The sequence below is a fragment of the Carettochelys insculpta genome, chromosome 2 (genome assembly GCF_033958435.1).
Source record: "Carettochelys insculpta isolate YL-2023 chromosome 2, ASM3395843v1, whole genome shotgun sequence".
Lineage (NCBI taxonomy): Eukaryota > Metazoa > Chordata > Testudines > Carettochelyidae > Carettochelys > Carettochelys insculpta.
The window spans coordinates 280669202-280687723 of NC_134138.1; the positions used below are offsets into that span (position 1 = coordinate 280669202).

At 58.9% G+C, this 18522-nt stretch overlaps 1 protein-coding gene across 14 annotated transcripts in view; it reads left to right on the plus strand.

Moving 5' to 3' along the window:
• NOS3 (nitric oxide synthase 3) overlaps nucleotides 1-18522 on the plus strand; it is a 91107-nt gene that overhangs the window by 21177 nt on the left and 51408 nt on the right. For 13 of the 14 annotated variants that reach the window (XR_012644117.1, XR_012644118.1, XR_012644115.1 and 10 more), the window contains exons 4-7: nucleotides 12813-12975; nucleotides 14610-14701; nucleotides 14875-15016; nucleotides 16467-16606. Coding sequence is in view for 10 of the 14 variants with exons in the window: in XM_074985384.1 (XP_074841485.1) it covers nucleotides 12813-12975; nucleotides 14610-14701; nucleotides 14875-15016; nucleotides 16467-16606 (537 nt within the window). In the remaining 4 variants the exon portion in view is untranslated. The remainder of the gene's footprint in view (nucleotides 1-12812; nucleotides 12976-14609; nucleotides 14702-14874; nucleotides 15017-16466; nucleotides 16607-18522) is intronic. The other variant, XM_074985381.1, reaches the window with a different exon arrangement.

The following is an 18522-nucleotide window of genomic DNA, read 5'->3' on the forward strand; positions in this document are numbered from 1 at the left end:
GCTTGTTGAAGTCTGGATTTGCCAGCACTGGGGCCCTGACCAGAGCCTCCTTCAGCGCGCAGAGGGCCTCTTGGCACTGCTCGGTCCAGACCACCTTGTCAGGCTTCCCCTTCTTACACAGCTCCGTGAGGGGGGCTGCGATGGAGCTAAAGTGGGGCACAAACCTCCGGTAGTACCCCGCCATCCCAATGAAGGCCTGGACCTGTTTCTTAGTCTGGGGTGTTGGCCAATCTCTGACACCCTCCACTTTAGCTGGCTCTGGCTTTAAGCAGCCGCTGCCCACCTTGTGGCCCAGGTAGGTCACCTAAGCCATTCCCACCTTGCACTTCCCTGCCTTGATAGTCAGACCAGCCTTCTGGAGTCGGTCCAGCACCTGCTTGACCTGGGACACATGGTCCTCCCACGTCTGGCTGAAGATGCAAATGTCGTCCATGTAAGCCAGGGCAAAGCTCTCCATCCCTTTCAGTAGCTGGTCCACCAGACGCTGGAAGGTAGCGGGTGCCCCCTTGAGGCCAAAGGGCAGGACCAGGAACTCGTAGAGCCCCACAGGGGTGATGAAAGCCGACTTCAGCCGGGCATCTTGGTCTAATGGCACTTGCCAGTACCCCTTGGTGAGGTCTGGTTTTTGGGGGCCCCCTTTCTCTCAGGGTTGGCCCCTGTGGCTCCTGTGACTTTAGTTGGGCCTGTACCCCTGAATCTGGGGAGCGCACCCCTCGTTTTCTTTGGCTACGGGTCAGGACCAGGGCACGAGGGCGTTCACCTTGCCAGTTCTCCAGGTCAGCCCCCATCAGTACATCCGCCGGCAAATGGCTGTGCACGCCCACTTCCTTGGGGCCTTCCTTCTTCCCCCATTTCAGGTACACCCTCGCCATGGGCACCTTGAAAGGGGTCCCATCAATTCCTGTTATCATCAGGTGGGAATCGGGTATCATGCAGCCCGGTGCCACCACCCCGGGTCGGGCCAGCGTCACGTCAGCGCCTGTGTCCCAGAACCCCGTGACCTTTTTCCCGTCTACCTCGAGGTGTTTGAGACACTTGCTCCACAGAGGCATTGCCGCCCCCACTCTGTAAACTGGCCTCTGAGCATTTGGTCCCCCTGAGGAGCTGGTCTGTGGGGCGGATTCGGCCCAATCCGAGTGCCCATTGTCAGCACCACCCGCCTTGGCCGCCAGCCCCTCTGGCTTCTGGGACCCCACCCAGTTGACTCCATGACCCCCCGGCCTGCTCAACCTGTCTGGGAGCCTGGGGCACTGGGCTGCTCTATGCCCCTTTCGCCCACAGCGATAACAGCCTGGGTCTTGTTGTGTCCCTCGGGCCGGCTGCTCTGTCCGGGCTCTGTTTGGCTCTCTGGGGGGTGGGTGGCTGGCCCCTCTTTCCTGGGCTTGCCCAAGAGGTGGTCCCCTCTGTCGTACAGTTAGGGACCGGTCTCTCTGAGATTCTCGGTTTCTCCAGGACTCCCTCTCCCTCCGGGACTCCCTCTCTCTCCGAGACTCCCTCTCTTTGTGGGGCTCACTTTCAAACCTGGCCCGGCTGTTTGTGAAGTCATCTGCCAGTTTCCCTGCATCATGTGAGTCCCCTGGCTTCCGGTCCACGAGCCACACCCTCAGGTCAGGTGCGCACATCTCGTAGAATCGCTCCACGACCGCCAGCTCGATCAGGTCCTCTACGGACTGGACTCCCATTCCGAACGCCCACTTCTGGTAGTATTGCTTCAGGCGGGCGGTTGTATCTACATGGGTTTCCTCTGGCCTCTTCTGCGCCTCCTGGAACTTCTTCTTGTACATCTCCGGAGTCAGCCCGAACTTATGCAGCAGGGCCTGTTTGACCCGTTCTTAGTCCCCAGGCTGCAGCCCCACCAGCTGGCTGAGCACCGCTGCGGCCTTCTGGCCCAGCAAGGGGGTGAGGTGCCGGAGCCACTCATCTGGGGGAACCTCATGCAACTCACAGGCTCGCTCAAAGGCGGTAAGGAACTCGTCCATGTCCCCTGGGTGCTGACACTGGGCCAGCACACGCGTCTCCAAGTGACTGGCCACCCCGAGCCGTCTGGCCCTCTCCCCGCTTACCGCAGCTGGGGCCTCTTGGCGTCTCGCCTCTGCCATGGTTCGCTCATGCTCCCGCTCTCGCTCTCTCTCCTCCCGCTGTCTCTCTTGTAGCTGGCACTCGTGCTCACGCTCTCTTTCTCGTTCCTGGCGCTCGTGCTCACGCTCTCTTTCCCGTTCCTGGCGCTCGTGCTCACGCTCTCTTTCCCGTTCCTGGCGCTCACGCTCACGCTCTCTTTCCCGTTCCTGGCGCTCACGCTCACGCTCTCTTTCCCGTGCCTGGCGCTCACGCTCACGCTCTCTTTCCCGTTCCTGGCGCTCACGCTCACGCTCTCTTTCCCGTTCCTGGAGCTCACGCTCACGCTCTCTTTCCCGTTCCTGGCGCTCACGCTCATGCTCTCTTTCCCGTGCCTGGCGCTCACGCTCTCTTTCCCGTTCCTGGTGCTCCAGTTCCTTTAATTTCACCTCGAGTTCCAGCCGTCGCAGCTCTGCGGCGGGGGACTCTGCCCGCGATGGACCACCGCTAGCTGAGCGCGACCTGGCGGGCACCGCGTCTGTCTGACGGCGTCGAGCCCCTGCTCGTGTCGGAGAATCCGAAACGCTTCCCGAGGCTGACCGGCTACTTTCTGCCGGGACAGGCTCTGCCCCCCCGGATCGGTCATTCTCTTCCAGCTGTGCAATCAGCTGGGCCTTGGTCGCCTTCCCCACGGTCAGGCCCCTCTCTCTGCACAGCCCCGCTAGCTCTGCCTTCAGGAGTCGGGTATAATCCATCTCCCCGCTATCTCCCGGGGTATCCACTCACCAGCAGCAGCTGCAGGAATGGCTCTGCTCCCCCTCTGGCTCTTGTGAGACTCCTTCCTTCTCTGGTGCTCAGTCAGCCACTGCTGGGAGCTCATCCGTAGGTGCAGTGCATCCCACTCCTGACACCAGTGTGATGGGGTTCAGGGGTGCCCCTGCACTGCACCCCGTCCGCTGGCAGGAGAGACTCTCACTCAGCAGGTACAACAGCAGGTTTATTAGGCAACAGATGTCCAGTTTCTCACAGAAGCAACAGCATAGCAGCCAGAGACAGTCCTTCCAACCTGTCCTGGGGAGAAGACCCCGAGGGGTGCCCCTCTGGGGTGTAGCTTCCCCCTCCTCCGGCTGGCTGCCTTCCAGCTCTCCCTTTTCCTCGCCTCTAACTGCCGCCCCCGATTCAAAAACCCAGCTCAGCTCCTCCCTGCTCTTTGTTCAGGCAGAGGTGTCACCTGCCAGTTGTAGCCCCAGGGTCATCCTTAGCCACTGGGAGCTGCTGCTTGCCTCAGACATCCAGCCCGACTCACACATGCACTCCCCCCACTCCATCACACATGCGTCCTCACCCACGCAGTTAGGGACCTGGACCATGGAGTCTACAGAAAATACAGACTTGATGGGTCACTTTTTGACCTTCGTCATCTGAATGCTAAAACCAAGAAGCTGGAGAGGCTCATCCTTGAAGCCCTTTTTGCTGATGACTGTGCACTTGTGGCACACAAGGAGTCTGATCTCCATCTCATCATCAACAGGTTTGCTGATGCCACTCGCCTCTTTGGTTTGACCATCAGCCTAGGAAAGACCGAGGTTCTGTTTCAGCCTGCTCCAGGATCTGTCGTTCTCCCCGCTTCAATCTTTATTGAAGGAACAGAGTTAAAAACAGTAGAGGAGTTCAGGTACCTTGGCAGTGTGATAGCCAATGATGGCTCCCTTGAGAAGGACATCAATGCCAGAATCTGCCAGGCCAGCCGGGCACTAGGACATCTGAGAGCGCAAGTGTTGAATTAGCACAATATCTGACAGTCCACTAAACTGAAAGCCTACAAGGCTGTAGTCCTGACCCGTCTCCTGCATGGCTGTGAAACCTGGACCGTGTACAGAAAACATATAAGACTGCTGGAGCACTTTCACAGGAGCACTAGGAAGAGGGGAAAGTGATCAAGAGTAGACAGCATGGTTTCACCAGGGCCAGGTCCTGCCTGACCAATCCGATTAGCTTCTATGACAACGTAACAAGCTCTGTGGACATGGGGAAGTCAGTGGATGTGATATACCTTGACTTCAGCAAAGCTTTTGATACCGTCTCCCACAACAGTCTTGCCCATAAGCTGAGGAACTATGGATTGGATCCATGGACCATAAGATGGATAGAAAACTGGCTTGACTGTCAGGCCCAGCGGGTAGTGGTCAATGGCTTAATATCTGGATGTTGGTCTGTTTCAAGCGGAGTGCCGCAAGGCTCAGTTCTGGGGCCGGTGTTATTCAACATCTTTATTAATGACCTGGATGAGGGACTGAATTGCATCCTCAGCAAGTTTTCATTTGACGCTAAGCTAGGGGGAGAGGCAGATACACTGGAGGGTAGAGATAGAATCCAGAGGGACCTGGATAAATTGGAAGATTGGGCCACAAGTAATCTAATGCAGTTCAACAAGCCCTATATTTACACTCCTCCTTAGTCAACTGTCCACTTCTTTCTCATAGAGTCCTGCACCTGGGGTGGAAGAATCCCAAGCATTGTTGTAGGCTGGGGACCGACTGGCTCAGCAGCAGTACGATGGAAAGGGACCTAGGGGTTATGGTGGATGAAAGGCTGGATATGAGTAAACAGTGTGTTCTTGTAGCCAAGAAGGCTAACGGCACCCTGGGGTGCATCAGGAGGAGCATTTCGAGCAGATCTAGGGAAGTAGTTATTCCTCTTTATTCGGCACTGGTGAGGCCACATCTGGAATATTGTGTCCAGTTTTGGGTCCCCAACATAAAAAGGATGTGGATGTGCTGGAGCAGGTTCACCGAAGGGCAACAAAAATGATTAAGGGTCTGGAGCACATGACCTATGAGGAGAGGCTGAGGGGTTTGGGCTTGTTTAGTTTACAGAAGAGAAGACTGAGGGGCGATTTAATAGCAGCCTTCAACTTCCTGAAGGGGAGCTCTAAAGAGGAGGGTGAGGAGCTGTTCTCAGTGGTGTCAGGTGGCAGAACAAGGAGCAATGGTCAGAAGTTACAGAAGGAGACGAGTGGGTTCGATTTTAGGGAAAACTCCTTCCCCAGGCGGGTGGTGAAGCACTGGAATGCGTTGCCTAGAGAGGTGGTGGATTCTCCATCCCTAGGGGAGTCCTGGCTGGACAAGGCCCTGGCTGGGATGACTTAGTTGGGGTTGATCCCATGTGAAACAGGGGGCTGCACTAGATGACCTCCTGAGGTCTCTTCCTGCCCTAGGAGTCTGGGATTCTAAGGTCGGCCGCAGCAGGGCCAGTCTGCCCTGTAGCCAGCCTGTAGCCTGACACCTTGCGTTCAGCAGCTGACAGGCTGTCCCTGGGACTGGCCAGTGCCCATTAAATGGCTTCGTTACCACTTGAATGGCTCATCTACAGGTCCAGTGTTCTGCTAGCGCAGGCGTGGGAACCTTTATTGTGTTGGTGGGAGGCACTGACCCACAAAAGTCAGTGGGGGTCACTTAAAAGTGAGAAGTGAAAAAAAAACCCACAAACCCGGACAAATGTGGCCCCTTGCTGAGACACCTCACTTGCCTAACGCTCCAGCACCATGGGTGGGGGGTGCGGAAGTGGGGGAACTGAGGTTCAGGGCTTCCCCCAGGGCAGATTAACTGGGTTCAGTATCGGAGGGGTAGCCATGTTAGTCTGGATCTGTAACAGCAACGAAGGGTCCTGTGGCACCTTATAGACTAACAGAAAAGTTATGAGCATGAGCTTTCGTGAGCACACTCACTTCAGCAGATGCTGGTCTTGGTCTGTGCTCACGAAAGCTCATGCTCAAAACTTTTCTGCTAGTCTATAAGGTGCCACAGGACCCTGGGTTCAGTATGTGGGAGTTGGCGACGGCTGCTGGGGAGCAGGGGTGGGGTCTGGGAGAGAGACTGGGTGCAGGAGCAGGGTGGGGGTGTCTGGCTGGGGGGGTGCAGGAGCAGGGTGGGGGTGTCTGGCTGGGGGTGCAGGAGCAGGGTGGGGGTGTTTAGATGGGGGTGCAGAAGCAGGGTGCGGGTGTTTGGTTGGGGGGGTGTAGGAGCAAGGTGGGGGTGTCTGGGTGGTGGTGGGCAGGAGGAGGGGCGGAACTGGGCTGGAGAGGTGTTTACCTCTGTACATCACTGCTGCCCCCCACCCTCTGGCTGCCTGGGGGAGCGGTGCCCTGGAGAAGCTCTTCCCCATGCTCCCAGACACACACCCCTTCTGCTGCTCTCGTTGGTCAGCATTGGGGCCCGCCAGAGTGGGCAGGGGAAGCCTCTCTCCAGGCAGCACTAGGCTGTGGCTACCCCAGCCAGGCGTCGGGGGGAAGAGCAGTGGGCGCAACAGTGGAGCCTCTTTGTGCCCTCACCAGGCGGACCCAGTGGGCTGGATCTGGCCCTGGCATGCCTCAACCAGCCTGCGAGGCTCCCCAGCCCCCACGGGCCGGATGCTGGGGAGCCTCGAGGCCAGATCCAGGCAAGCTGCAGGCTGGATGCCGGCCATGGGCCTCGGCACTCATGGGTCTGGCAGGCTGCTTCACTGCTCAGTTAACTAGACCCCGTCCGGAGGCAGCAGAGCCCAGACCGGGGCAGGGAGAGGCGACCGGGTGGACAGTAAGACCCAGCTGCGTATTCGGCCTCAGGGTAAGGATGGCCCTGGCCTGGGGAGCAGCGAGCAGCGCAGGTGGGGTGAGCAGCAGGAACGCAGCCGGAGCACTCCCGAGCAGGGGGATCACACAGCCAGCAGCAGGAGAGAGGCAGCGCTTCAAAGGGGAAAACGCTGCTTCTTACCGGCCGCCGGCTGCACGCGCTCCCCGGCTCCTCCGCAGCCCTCTGGCAGGCACTCCTGCTGCTCCCGCCTCTGGGCCTGGGGGCTGGGCACAGCAGCGGGGAGCTGGAGCTGGCACAGAGCCTGGGTGGGCGGCGGGAGGGGAGCAGCCGTCGAATGCCCAGAAGCCCCCTTCAGAATCTCCACCTACTTCCTCATCCTCCTGTGACTGAACTGGCCTGTCCTCATGCGCCAGCCTTCAAAGTTAAATAAGAAGCAGCCTCTGTTATTCTGCCTCCCAGGGACGCAGCAAACCAGCTGCACTATGGGTTAAACTGGCGGTTTTGGGCCCACCTGGGAACCCAACATCCATTTCTAGCACCGCTCCTCGGGGGAAACATGCTCCCAGTTCCAAGCAGCTGAGACACGAACGAACGTGGCCAGTTCGTATGTTTGAGACTTCCTGTGCTGCGCTTTAGGAAGGAACATTCAGTTTCACACACACGGAAAGGGAAATGGCCGTCTAGGAAGGAGCGCTGCGGAAAGGGACCTAGGGGTCATGGTGAACCACAAGCCAAATATGAGTCAACAGTGTGACGCTGTGGCAAAACCAGTGAACATCACCCCGGGCTGTGTCAGCAGAAGTGCCGTAAGGAAGACAAGCGAAGTGGGTGCAGCTGGAGATGAGTTGGCTGGGGTGCAGGAGGGGCCCCAGGCTGGAGCGGAGGGTGCAGGCTCTGGAAGGGAGATTAGGTCTTGGAGGGGACTACTGTGGGGGTGGGGTGTAGGGGGTGAGGATTCAGCTGTGTTGCAGGTTCTGGGGTAGGGTCTGAAGCTTGGGGTGCAGACAGAGGCTCTGGGCTGGGGCAGGGATTGGGTGCAGGGGGAGGTTCTGGGGTAGGGTCAGGTTGTTGGGGTGCAGAGGGTGAGAACTCAGCTGGGGGGTGCAGGTGCTTGGCTTGGGCAGGCGGGTGGGGTGCAGTGCGTGCAGGTCCCAGCGGCACTTACCATGGCTCCTGGGACCAGCCACTAGGTCCCTGCAGCCCAGAGGTGCATATGAGGCCAGGGAGACACCACACCTGAAGGCATTGCCACTGCAGCTCCCATTGTTTGTGGCTCCCAGCCAATGGGAGCTGTGGAGCCGGCACTTGAGCAGGGGCAGTGGATAGAGCCTCCCTGACCCTGGTCACACCAGCGCCAAGGGGCTGCTGCAGGGACCCGGTGGCCACGTCTGGGAGTTGCAGAGAAGCTGGGCAAGCAGGGACCCTGCCTTAGCCCCAGGCTGTGCGCCCCGGCAGCACTGGGAGGAAGGCCGGGGAGCATCAGTGGGACTTGTGGATCTCCTGGAGCTCCTCTGCAGAGTCCCAGGGGTCTACGTACTCCTGGTTCATTGCAGGGACAGGACTGCAGAACCTCTGGTGCTCTGGTTCTGGGATTCTCCAGGACACCCACGCCTGGAGTACAACCTGCAAAGTGGAGACCAGCACAGGCACCTGGCAAAACTGGGAACGGTTCCAAGAAAGTCACAAGGGTCAGGGAGGGAGCAGCTGTCTCACGAAGAGAGAAAGGCTAGGACCATCCAGGCTGGTCGGCCTCAACCTGAGGCCCGATGGGTGCCAGGGCGCTGGAGAAAGCCGGGAGCACAGCCCTGTTTGCCCTCCCGCAACACAAGTCCAGGCTGCCTGGATATGGGAGGCTTTTCTGGGCACTGGTGAGAGGGCCAAACCAGGGCAAATCGCTCAAAACAGCTACTCACAGCCTAGAACAGGGGGCACCTCCACTTTAAGGCACCAAACCAGCCACAAAAGCACCTTTGCTGAATCTCTGGCCAGCAGGAAGTAACACAAGCAAATCCTCCCGACACTGCAGCTTCCCCTGGCCACAACCTGTCCCCCTTCCACAGGTGAGAGTTATGAAAACCAGTCACCCCCCCGCATCCACACAGGTTCTTCCCGTCCCGAAGGCCCAGCCACATCCCCAGGGCAATATGCTCAAAGGCGCACGCTGGGCCAACCCTTTAGAACAACAGTTCTTTTCTGAGTGGTCTGTGTGGGTTCTCCACTCACGGCTTGCGGTGCCCCTGTGCTAGTGACTGGCAAGTCCTCAGAGGAGTGACCCCAAGCATCTTGCGCTCCGGTTCCTCTGCAGAGCCTCCATGCGCACCTCACGGGCAAACCTCATCTGTAAAGTGAGGCAGAGCCCTTGTTGCAAGCCAGGGGCATCGTTACCTCAAGATACCGACAAGGGCCAGGAAGGACCACGAAATGCAGCTAAAGTTGGTTCTCTGGGAAAATCTCTTCTTCCCCCAAGGGACAAACCAGCTGAGGTGCGGGTGTCAAAAAGCCCTCTGACAGGGCAGCTCCCTCACCCTGCGAGGGCTGTCAAGCCATTAAGTCTTCCCCAGCACGCCCTCCATCGGTGTTGCCCAGAGCACCATGTTCCCCCATGCCATCGGTATCTGGCACCGCAGAGAAATGCAAGTCCGCCTCAACCAGAACAACCGAGGTGGAGACCAGAACAGCGATGTTGGACAGAACGACAGAGGCATGGGCTGTGGAGAAGCTACATACGCCTTCACCAGCAACAATCAAGCCCACGCTCTGGGAAAAGAGGGGCACATGAGAGGGCGTGCATGTGCTGCAGAAACCACCCGACAGGGCAGCTTTACCACCCCACAAAGGCTTCCCCAGCAGGGCTGCCCAGAGCCTCCCATTCCCTGGTGCCATCCAGCTCTGGCACTGTGCAAAAACACAAGTCAGTGTCCCAGCCAGGAGAGCTGAGGCGGAGGCGAAACTCACTGCGTGGGTCGGTGTTCCCAAGGCAGCTTCTTAAGAGAAGCCACATATGCCTCCGTCGGGGTGTGTGCAATTTTTCCTTCCTTTTCACCTCAGGGGCCATCTCACACCGGTCCCTGCACCCCCGCAACCCCTCTCATCGTGCGTTGGCTCAGGCTTATGGCAGCCCCTGCTGCACATACTTCCCAGCTCTTGCCTGCCTGTTGTACCAGGCTGGAGCCGTTTCACCTGCCCGACCGGGGGTGGGGGCTCACTGAGGGACGTGGGGTGTTTTTAAGTGACCCCTCCGTATGCCAGTTCAGGAAGAGAAAGAAAGATACCGGCAGCTATATAAAGCAAACTGGCATGTCAAAAAACTGGTGAGAGCTGGCAAGACAGCTGTAGGAGGGGCCCATAGGGGCAGGGTGGCCTAGTGGCTAGGTCCCGCCTCCCCTGTACTCCGAGGCCCCAGGTGTAGGACTTCAGCCCACTTACTAGAGGCTGTAGGTTAAGTTTGTGGCATGGGCCCAAAAGTCTAATTTTCCCCTCCTTATTGGGGAGGGTTTCCTCAGCATGCTCCCCCTTGCACCTGGTGGGGGGAGGGTCTGGAGGCTGCATCCTCTGGCAGCTGACTCGGGCAACCCTGGCTCGGGGCCTGTGGGTGTCAGAGCCAGCTCCTACCTCCATCCATGAATGTGGCTTTCACAGTGGCAGTAACATCAGCAAGAAGGGTCGGCGAAATTGCAACCCTCATAACAGACCCTCCTTTTACAGACCCAAAGTAATACTCAGGCTCCCAAAAGTTATAACCGATTCTCACCCAAAAGAACCCATCTACTTACTTGCTTCTTTCGCTGAGCCTCGTGCCTCCTCCGGGGAAGCTCTGTTGCACGCCCCAGGTGCAAGACGCGCAATGGTGTTCTAGCTTGTGAGAACTAGAGGAGCCAGAAAATCAGAGAGACCCTTCGTGGCATGGTCGGGGCCTCACGCAGGAACAGCTGTTTCAGCACAGCACCTGTGGATTGCAGAGTCCACACGCTCTTCATACCAACTCAGAGGCAAACAACCACACAGACTTTCATGGGGTTCAGGGGTCCCCAGGCGCTGCACCCTGTCCGCAGGCAGGAGTGACTCTCACTCAGCAGGAGAACAGCAGGTTTATTAGCCAACAGGGACACAGCCTTGTACAGAGGTGTCAGTGCAGCAGTCAGAGACAACCAGTCCCACCCATCTATGGCGAGGTAACTGGCTCTGTGAACATGGGGAAGTCAGTGGATGTGATACACTTTGACTTTAGCAAAACAAAAAAGCAGTAAAGTAGCACTTTAAAGACTAACAAAATAATTTATTAGGTGATGAGCTTTCGTGGGACAGACCCACTGCTTCAGCCCAGAGCTTTCGATACAGTCTCTCACAACATTCTCGCCCATAAGTTAAGGAAATTTGGATTGGATATATGGATTGTAAGATGGACAGAAGCTGGCTTGATGGATGGGCCCAATGGATAGTGGTCAATTGTTCAATGCCTGGTTGGAGACTGATTTCAAGTGGAGTGAGCAAGGCTTGGTTCTAGGGCTGGTAGTTCAACATCTTTATTAAAAAGCTGGAGGAGGGGGATGGATTGCACCCTCAGCAAATTTGCAAATGACACTTGTGATGGGGTTCAGGGGTCCCCAAGCTCTGCACCCCCTCTGCAGGCAGGAGAGTCTTTTACTCAGCAGGAAAACAGCAGGTTTATTAGCCGACAGGACACAGCATCGTACAGAGGAGTCAGTGCAGCCGGCAGAGACAGCCAGTCCAATCCATGTTGAGGACAGGAGGCCCCGAGGGGCCCCGAGAGCTGGGGCCTTGCCCCCTCCTTTGTCTCTCTCTCCCTCAGCCCAGACTCACTGCTTCCAACTCCCAGTTCCAATTCAAACCCCTCAGGCTCCACCTCCTCCTTTGTCTGCAGTACAAAGGTGTTACCTGGTCGTCAGGGTTACCCTCAGCAGGAGCCTCACACCCTCTGTGAGCCACTCACATACACAGGTATCCCCCACTCCATCACAACACTAAGCTAGGGGGACAGGATACTTTGGGGGGGCGGTGGGTAGGGATAGGGGAGGACTGGGTCAAAAGAAATGTCATGAAGTTCAACAAAGACAAGTGCAGGAGGGAAGAATCCCAAGCACTGTTACAGGCTGGGGACTGACTGGCTCAGCAGCAGTGCAGCAGAAAGGGACTTGGGGATTCCAGTGGCTGAGAGGCTGGATATGAGTCAACAGTGTGCCCTTGCAGCTAAGAAGGCTAATAGCGTATTGGGGTGCATTAGGAGAAGCATTTCCAGCAGATCTATACCCCTCTCTTTGGCTCTGGTGAAGCTTCATCTGGAGTATTGCATCCAGTTCTGGGCCCCCCAGTATAGGAAGGATGTGAATGCATTAGAGTGGTTTCAGCAGAGGGCAACAAATATAATAGTAGTAGTATAATAATGATATAATAAAAATGATTAAGGGGCTGGAGCACATGATCTATGAGGAGAGGCTGAGGGATTTAGGCCTATTTAGTTTACAGAAGAGAAGAGTGAGGGGCAATTTAATAGCAGCCTTCAACTTCCTGAAGGGGAGCTGTAAAGCAGATGGAGAGAGGCTGTTCTCAGTGGTGTCAGATGGCAGAACAAGGCGCAATGGTCTGAAGCTGAAGAGGGAGAGGAGTAGGTTGTATATTAAGAAAAACTCTTTCCCCAGGCAGGTGGTGAAGCACTGGAATGTGTTGCTTAGAGAGGTGGTGGATTCTCCATCCCTGGAGATTTTTAAATCCCGGCTTGACAAAGTCCTGGCTGGGCTGATTTAGTCGGGGTAGATCCTGCTTTGGCCAGAGAGCTGGGCGAGATGACCTCCTGAGGTCCCTCCCGTCCCTTCCACCTCTAGAGTTCTACGATTCTCTGACTCAGGTCTTGGGCTGATGGCTGCTCTGTGCCACGGGTGCGGCTCGGGGGTGGGTGTTGAGCAGAACTGAACTGTATGCCGTGTGTGACAGGCACCACTGTATGAAGGGGCGTGGGGGCCCCAGCCCTGCTTGCAGGTGGTCTGCCCAGCACACAGCCCTGGAGCTGGGGCCAGAATGTGGTGCAGCCAGAGAATCCCTGAGCTCTGTAGCAGGAGCAGCCTGGTTGTTCCAGCAACAGGGATTGTCCAGGACGTGCTGCAGCTGTTCCTGACCTTAGGGCACACGCACTGGGACAAAGTTCTCCAGCGCTGCCTGTTCTCTCCCCAGGGCTGACTCCAGGGCGCACGTGCAACGGCTGCAGGAGGTAGAGCAGGAGATCCAGGCCACAGGCACCTACCAGCTGCTGGAGCCAGAGCTGATCTTCGGGGCCAAGCAGGCCTGGCGCAACGCCTCCCGCTGCCTGGGCCGCATCCAGTGGAACAAGCTGCAGGTGAGGGGTGTGCTCCCGTCCGCTGGGTTAGCGCAGGGCAGTGCCCAGGACAGCGCCCCACCCGGGGGACCCCTCCACGTAGACAGGCTCCCCCTTGTTGTGCGGACGGGATCTTGTCAGAGGGATACGGCAAGAACGCCACACGCGTAGAGAGTCCAGCACCGGCCTCCGATGTGCACACAGGGCACTCACTTTACTCACAGGCGCCCACATACACGCGCCGTCCAGCGGCCGCACATCGCTGCCCAGAGCTGCTCGCTCTGCTCCATGGGCCAGAAGGGTTAGATGTGAGGGTGGAGCCTGGTGCTCTTGATCTGGATCAACGCTCCGATGTTGACGAGAGAACAACTAGGGGTGCTGGAGTTTTGGGGAGGGTTTGCGGGACAGGCAGCCCCAGCCATGGGATCCCCGGCAGCGGGTGGGGGAGGAAAACCAGCAGCCCTGCAGCTGGGAGGCTGCCATGGCCGGGAGTGTTTTTATGTCTGTTTTGTGCCCATTGACCCTTTGTCTAAGGGAGTTTGAAGTCTGTCCAATGTACAAAGCAGCTGGGCGTTGTTGGCGCATGGCGGCATCTATGGTGTTAGCTGAGGAACACGAGAACGTGCCCGTGATTCTGTGACTAAGCTGGTTAGGTCTGGTGGTGGTATCTCCAGAGTAGATGTGTGGACAAAGCTGACAGAGGGCTTTGCTGCAAGGAAAAGTCCCAGGACTGGTGTTCCTGCAGTACAGACTGTGGCTGTTGGTGAGAATCCTCGTAAAGTTGGGACCAACCAACCCGAGGCAACGAAAGGGACTTGCCCGGCTGCATCACATGAAAGGGGCCAATACCAAGCTCCTGATGTGGAGCCTCCCCAGGCAGGATTATGACATGGAGGTGGTGCACATCAATGGGAGCACCAAGGGTACAGCCGATGCCCTGTCACGAGGGGAGGGCCCCGAACTTCCCCAGGTCACCAGCTGAGTGACCCCGCTCAGTTCAGTCTGGAAGTGGGGAGAGATGTGATGTAGTGGGGGGTACGTGTGTGCATGTTGGGGGGGCTCACAGAGGTTGTGGGGCTCCTGCTGGGGGTAATCTGGCGCCCAGGTGACACCTCTGGGCTGCAGACAAAGGAGGAGGTGGAGCCTGAGGGGTTTGAATTGGAACTGGGAGTTGGAAGCAGTGAGTCTGGGCTGGGAGAGAGAGAGACCAAGGAGGGGGCCAGGCCCCGGCTCTGGGACCCCTCTGGGCCTCCTCTCCCCAGCATGGCTGGGACTGGCTGTCTCTGCCGGCTGCACTGACTCCTCTGTACGACGCTGTGTCCTGTCGGCTAATAAACCCGCTGTTCTCCTGCTGAGTGAGAGTCACTCCTGCCTGTGGACAGGTGCAGAGCTTGGGGACCCCTGTACCCCATCACACTCCTGCCTGCGGCTGGGTCCAGAGCTTGGGGATCCCTGAACCTCATCACAGTTCCCCTCCCACCCTGGCAGGGACCCCGAGGACTCCCCATGCCAGGATCAGAGCAGAAGAGACATTACCATGTTCCCTGTAGCGAGTGCTCCGAGGGAGGGCAGTGCTGCCCAAGGGTTAGTGCTGGGGGGCTGCCATTTGGAGGCCCAGGGACAGCTGATCTGCTGCTAACTGCTGTCCCCACCAGGTGTTCGATGCCCGTGACTGCACCAGTGTGCAAGAGATGTTTGGCTTCCTGTGCACCCACCTCCAGTACGCCACCAACCGAGGCAACGTCCGGTGAGACGCCCCCTGGGGGCGCCCTGCGGGGCCAACCGCCCCCCGGGCCCTTCCCTCGTGTGGCCATTCCTCTGGGCCACTCCCAGGCCCCCTTTCTCCCCTGGGGACACCCCACAAGAACACCTGCCCCCTGGCCATCTCCCAGGTAGCTTTGACGTCCGCCTTTCTCGCAGGTCAGCCATCACCGTCTTCCCGCAGCGCATGCTGGGCCGGGGCGACTTCCGCATCTGGAACAGCCAGCTGATCCGCTACGCCGGGTACCGGCAGCCCGATGGCTCCGTGCTGGGCGACCCGGCCAACGTCGACATCACCGAGGTGGGGGCAGCCGTCGGTGTGGGGAGTGTCCCATGCCCCTCGGCGCCACTGCCCTGCCCCCGCCCTGCCCCCAGCGCCCCCACACTGACCCCGCCCTTCCCCTCAGCGCCACTGCCCTGCCCCCGCCCTGCCCCCAGCGCCCCCAGACTGCCCCCGCCCTTCCCCTCAGCGCCACTGCCCTGCCCCCGCCCTTCCCCTCAGTGCCACTGCCCTGCCCCCGCCCTGCCCCCAGCGCCCCCACACTGCCCCCGCCCTTCCCCTCAGCACCACTGCCCTGCCCCCGCCCTGCCCCCAGCGCCCCCACACTGACCCCGCCCTTCCCCTCAGCACCACTGCCCTGCCCCCGCCCTGCCCCCAGCGCCCCCACACTGCCCCCACTCTTCTCCTCAGCGCCACTGCCCTGCCCCCGCCCTGCCCCCAGCGCCCCCACACTGCCCCCGCCCTTCCCCTCAGTGCCACTGCCCTGCCCCCGCCCAGCCCCCAGCGCCCCCACACTGACCCCGCCCTTCCCCTCAGCGCCACTGCCCTGCCCCCGCCCAGCCCCCAGCGCCCCCACACTGACCCCGCCCTTCCCCTCAGCGCCACTGCCCTGCCCCCGCCCAGCCCCCAGCGCCCCCACGCTGCCCCCGCCCTTCCCCTCAGCGCCACTGCCCTGCCCCCGCCCTGCCCCCAGCGCCCCCACACTGACCCCGCCCTTCCCCTCAGCGCCACTGCCCTGCCCCCGCCCAGCCCCCAGCACCCCCACACTGACCCCGCCCTTCCCCTCAGCGCCACTGCCCTGCCCCCGCCCTGCCCCCAGCGCCCCCACACTGCCCCCGCCCTTCCCCTCAGCGCCACTGCCCTGCCCCCGCCCTGCCCCCCCGCCCCCAGCGCCCCCACACTGCCCCCGCCCTTCCCCTCAGTGCCACTGCCCTGCCCCCGCCCTGCCCCCAGCGCCCCCACGCTGCCCCCGCCCTTCCCCTCAGTGCCACTGCCCTGCCCCCGCCCTGCCCCCAGCACCCCCACACTGCCCCCGCCCTTCCCCTCAGCGCCACTGCCCTGCCCCCGCCCTGCCCCCAGCACCACTCCCCTGCCTCCAGCCTGCCCCTCAGTGCCACTGCCCTGCCCCCGCCCTGCCCCCAGCCCCACTGCCCTGCCTCCAGCCTGCCCCTCAGTGCCACTGCCCTTCCCCTACCCTGCCGCTCAGCACCACTGCCCTGCCCTTACCTCTCTCTGCAGCTCAATGCCCGAAGCAGAGGAGCACCAGCCCCTGCAGTGCTGCAGCCTGGACTAGTGCAGACCCCAGCATGGCTGGGCATTGCCCTCTGCCATGGGGCTGCCCCTGCAAGCACAGAGCCCCCAGCAGCCTGCCCTGTGCCCGGCCCGGGCCTCTGCCAAGCCCCGTCTCTTTGGTCCCCCCTGCGGTGCTGGGTTCCACCCTCCTCCTGTGCTGACAGATCTGCTCTTGCAGCTCTGCGTGGAGCACGGCTGGACACCTGGGCACGGCCGCTTTGATGTCCTGCCCCTGCTGCTGCAGGCTCCAGACGAAGCCCCCGAACTCTTCCCCCTGCCTCCAGAGCTGGTCCTGGAGGTGCCCATCCAGCACCCCACGTGAGCATGCAGTGGGGTAGGGGGCGAACAGCAGGAGGGGTCCTCCCCATCCTGCAGGGCAGGAGCCAGGACCTGCTGCTTGGGTCTGGGAGGATCTGGGCATGGCGTGGTTCTAGGGCACAGCCCTCGGTGTCAGCCCTGCCCCACCAGTCCCTGTTACTCACATCTCCGGGGGCACCGCCCCTTTCCAGCTCCCACTGCTCAGGGCATAGCCTTACACTCCAGGACTCCCCTTTTCTCCCTTCTCTGACCTCAAAGCAAAACCCTACTCTGCTGGTCTTTTCATAGTGAAAGAGACGCAGCAAGGCCATATCCTACTCACCCTGTGTTATTCACTGTTACCCACACACAGCAATACCTACTCACCCTGCGTTATATTCACTGTTACCTGCACACAGCAATACCTACTCACCCTGCGTTATATTCACTGTTACCTGCACAGCAATACCTACTCACCCTGTGTTATATTCACTGTCACCCGCACGCAGCAATACCTACTCACCCTGCGTTATATTCACTGTTACCCGCACAGCAATACCTACTCACCCTGCGTTCTATTCACTGTTACCCACACACAGCAATAACTACTCACCCTGCGTTATATTCACTGTTACCCGCACACAGCAATACCTATTCACCCTGCGTTATATTCACTGTCACCCACACACAGCAATACCTACTCACCCTGTGTTATATTCACTGTTACCCGCACACAGCAATACCTACTCACCCTGCGTTATATTCACTGTCACCCGCACGCAGCAATACCTACTCACCCTGCGTTATATTCACTGTCACCCACACACAGCAATACCTACTCACCCTGCGTTATATTCACTGTTACCTGCACAGCAATACCTACTCACCCTGCGTTATATTCACTGTCACCCACACACAGCAATACCTACTCACCCTGTGTTATATTCACTGTTACCTGCACAGCAATACCTACTCACCCTGCGTTATATTCACTGTCACCCGCACGCAGCAATACCTACTCACCCTGCGTTATATTCACTGTCACCCGCACGCAGCAATACCTACTCACCCTGCGTTATATTCACTGTTACCCTCACACAGCAATACCTACTCACCCTGCGTTATATTCACTGTCACCCGCACGCAGCAATACCTACTCACCCTGCGTTATATTCACTGTTACCCACACACAGCAATACCTACTCACCCTGTGTTATATTCACTGTTACCTGCACAGCAATACCTACTCACCCTGCGTTATATTCACTGTTACCTGCACAGCAATACCTACTCACCCTGTGTTATATTCACTGTCACCCGCACGCAGCAATACCTACTCACCCTGCGTTATATTCACTGTCACCCGCACGCAGCAATACCTACTCACCCTGCGTTATATTCACTGTTACCCTCACACAGCAATACCTACTCACCCTGTGTTATATTCACTGTTACCTGCACAGCAATACCTACTCACCCTGCGTTATATTCACTGTTACCCTCACACAGCAATACCTACTCACCCTGCGTTATATTCACTGTTACCCACACACAGCAATACCTACTCACCCTGGCTGCGTCTACACGTGCACGCTACTTCGAAGTAGCGGCAGTAACTTCGAAATAGCGCCCGTCACGTCTACACGTGTTGGGCGCTATTTTGAAGTTGAAATCGACGTTAGGCGGCGAGACGTCGAAGTCGCTAACCCCATGAGCGGATGGGAATAGCGCCCTACTTCGACGTTCAACGTCGAAGTAGGGACGTGTAGACGATCCGCGTCCCGCAACATCGAAATAGCGGGGTCCTCCATGGCGGCCATCAGCTGGGGGGTTGAGAGATACTCTCTCTCCAGCCCTTGCGGGGCTCTGTGGTCACCGTGGGCAGCAGCCCTTAGCCCAGGGCTTCTGGCTGCTGCTGCTGCAGCTGGGGGTCCGTG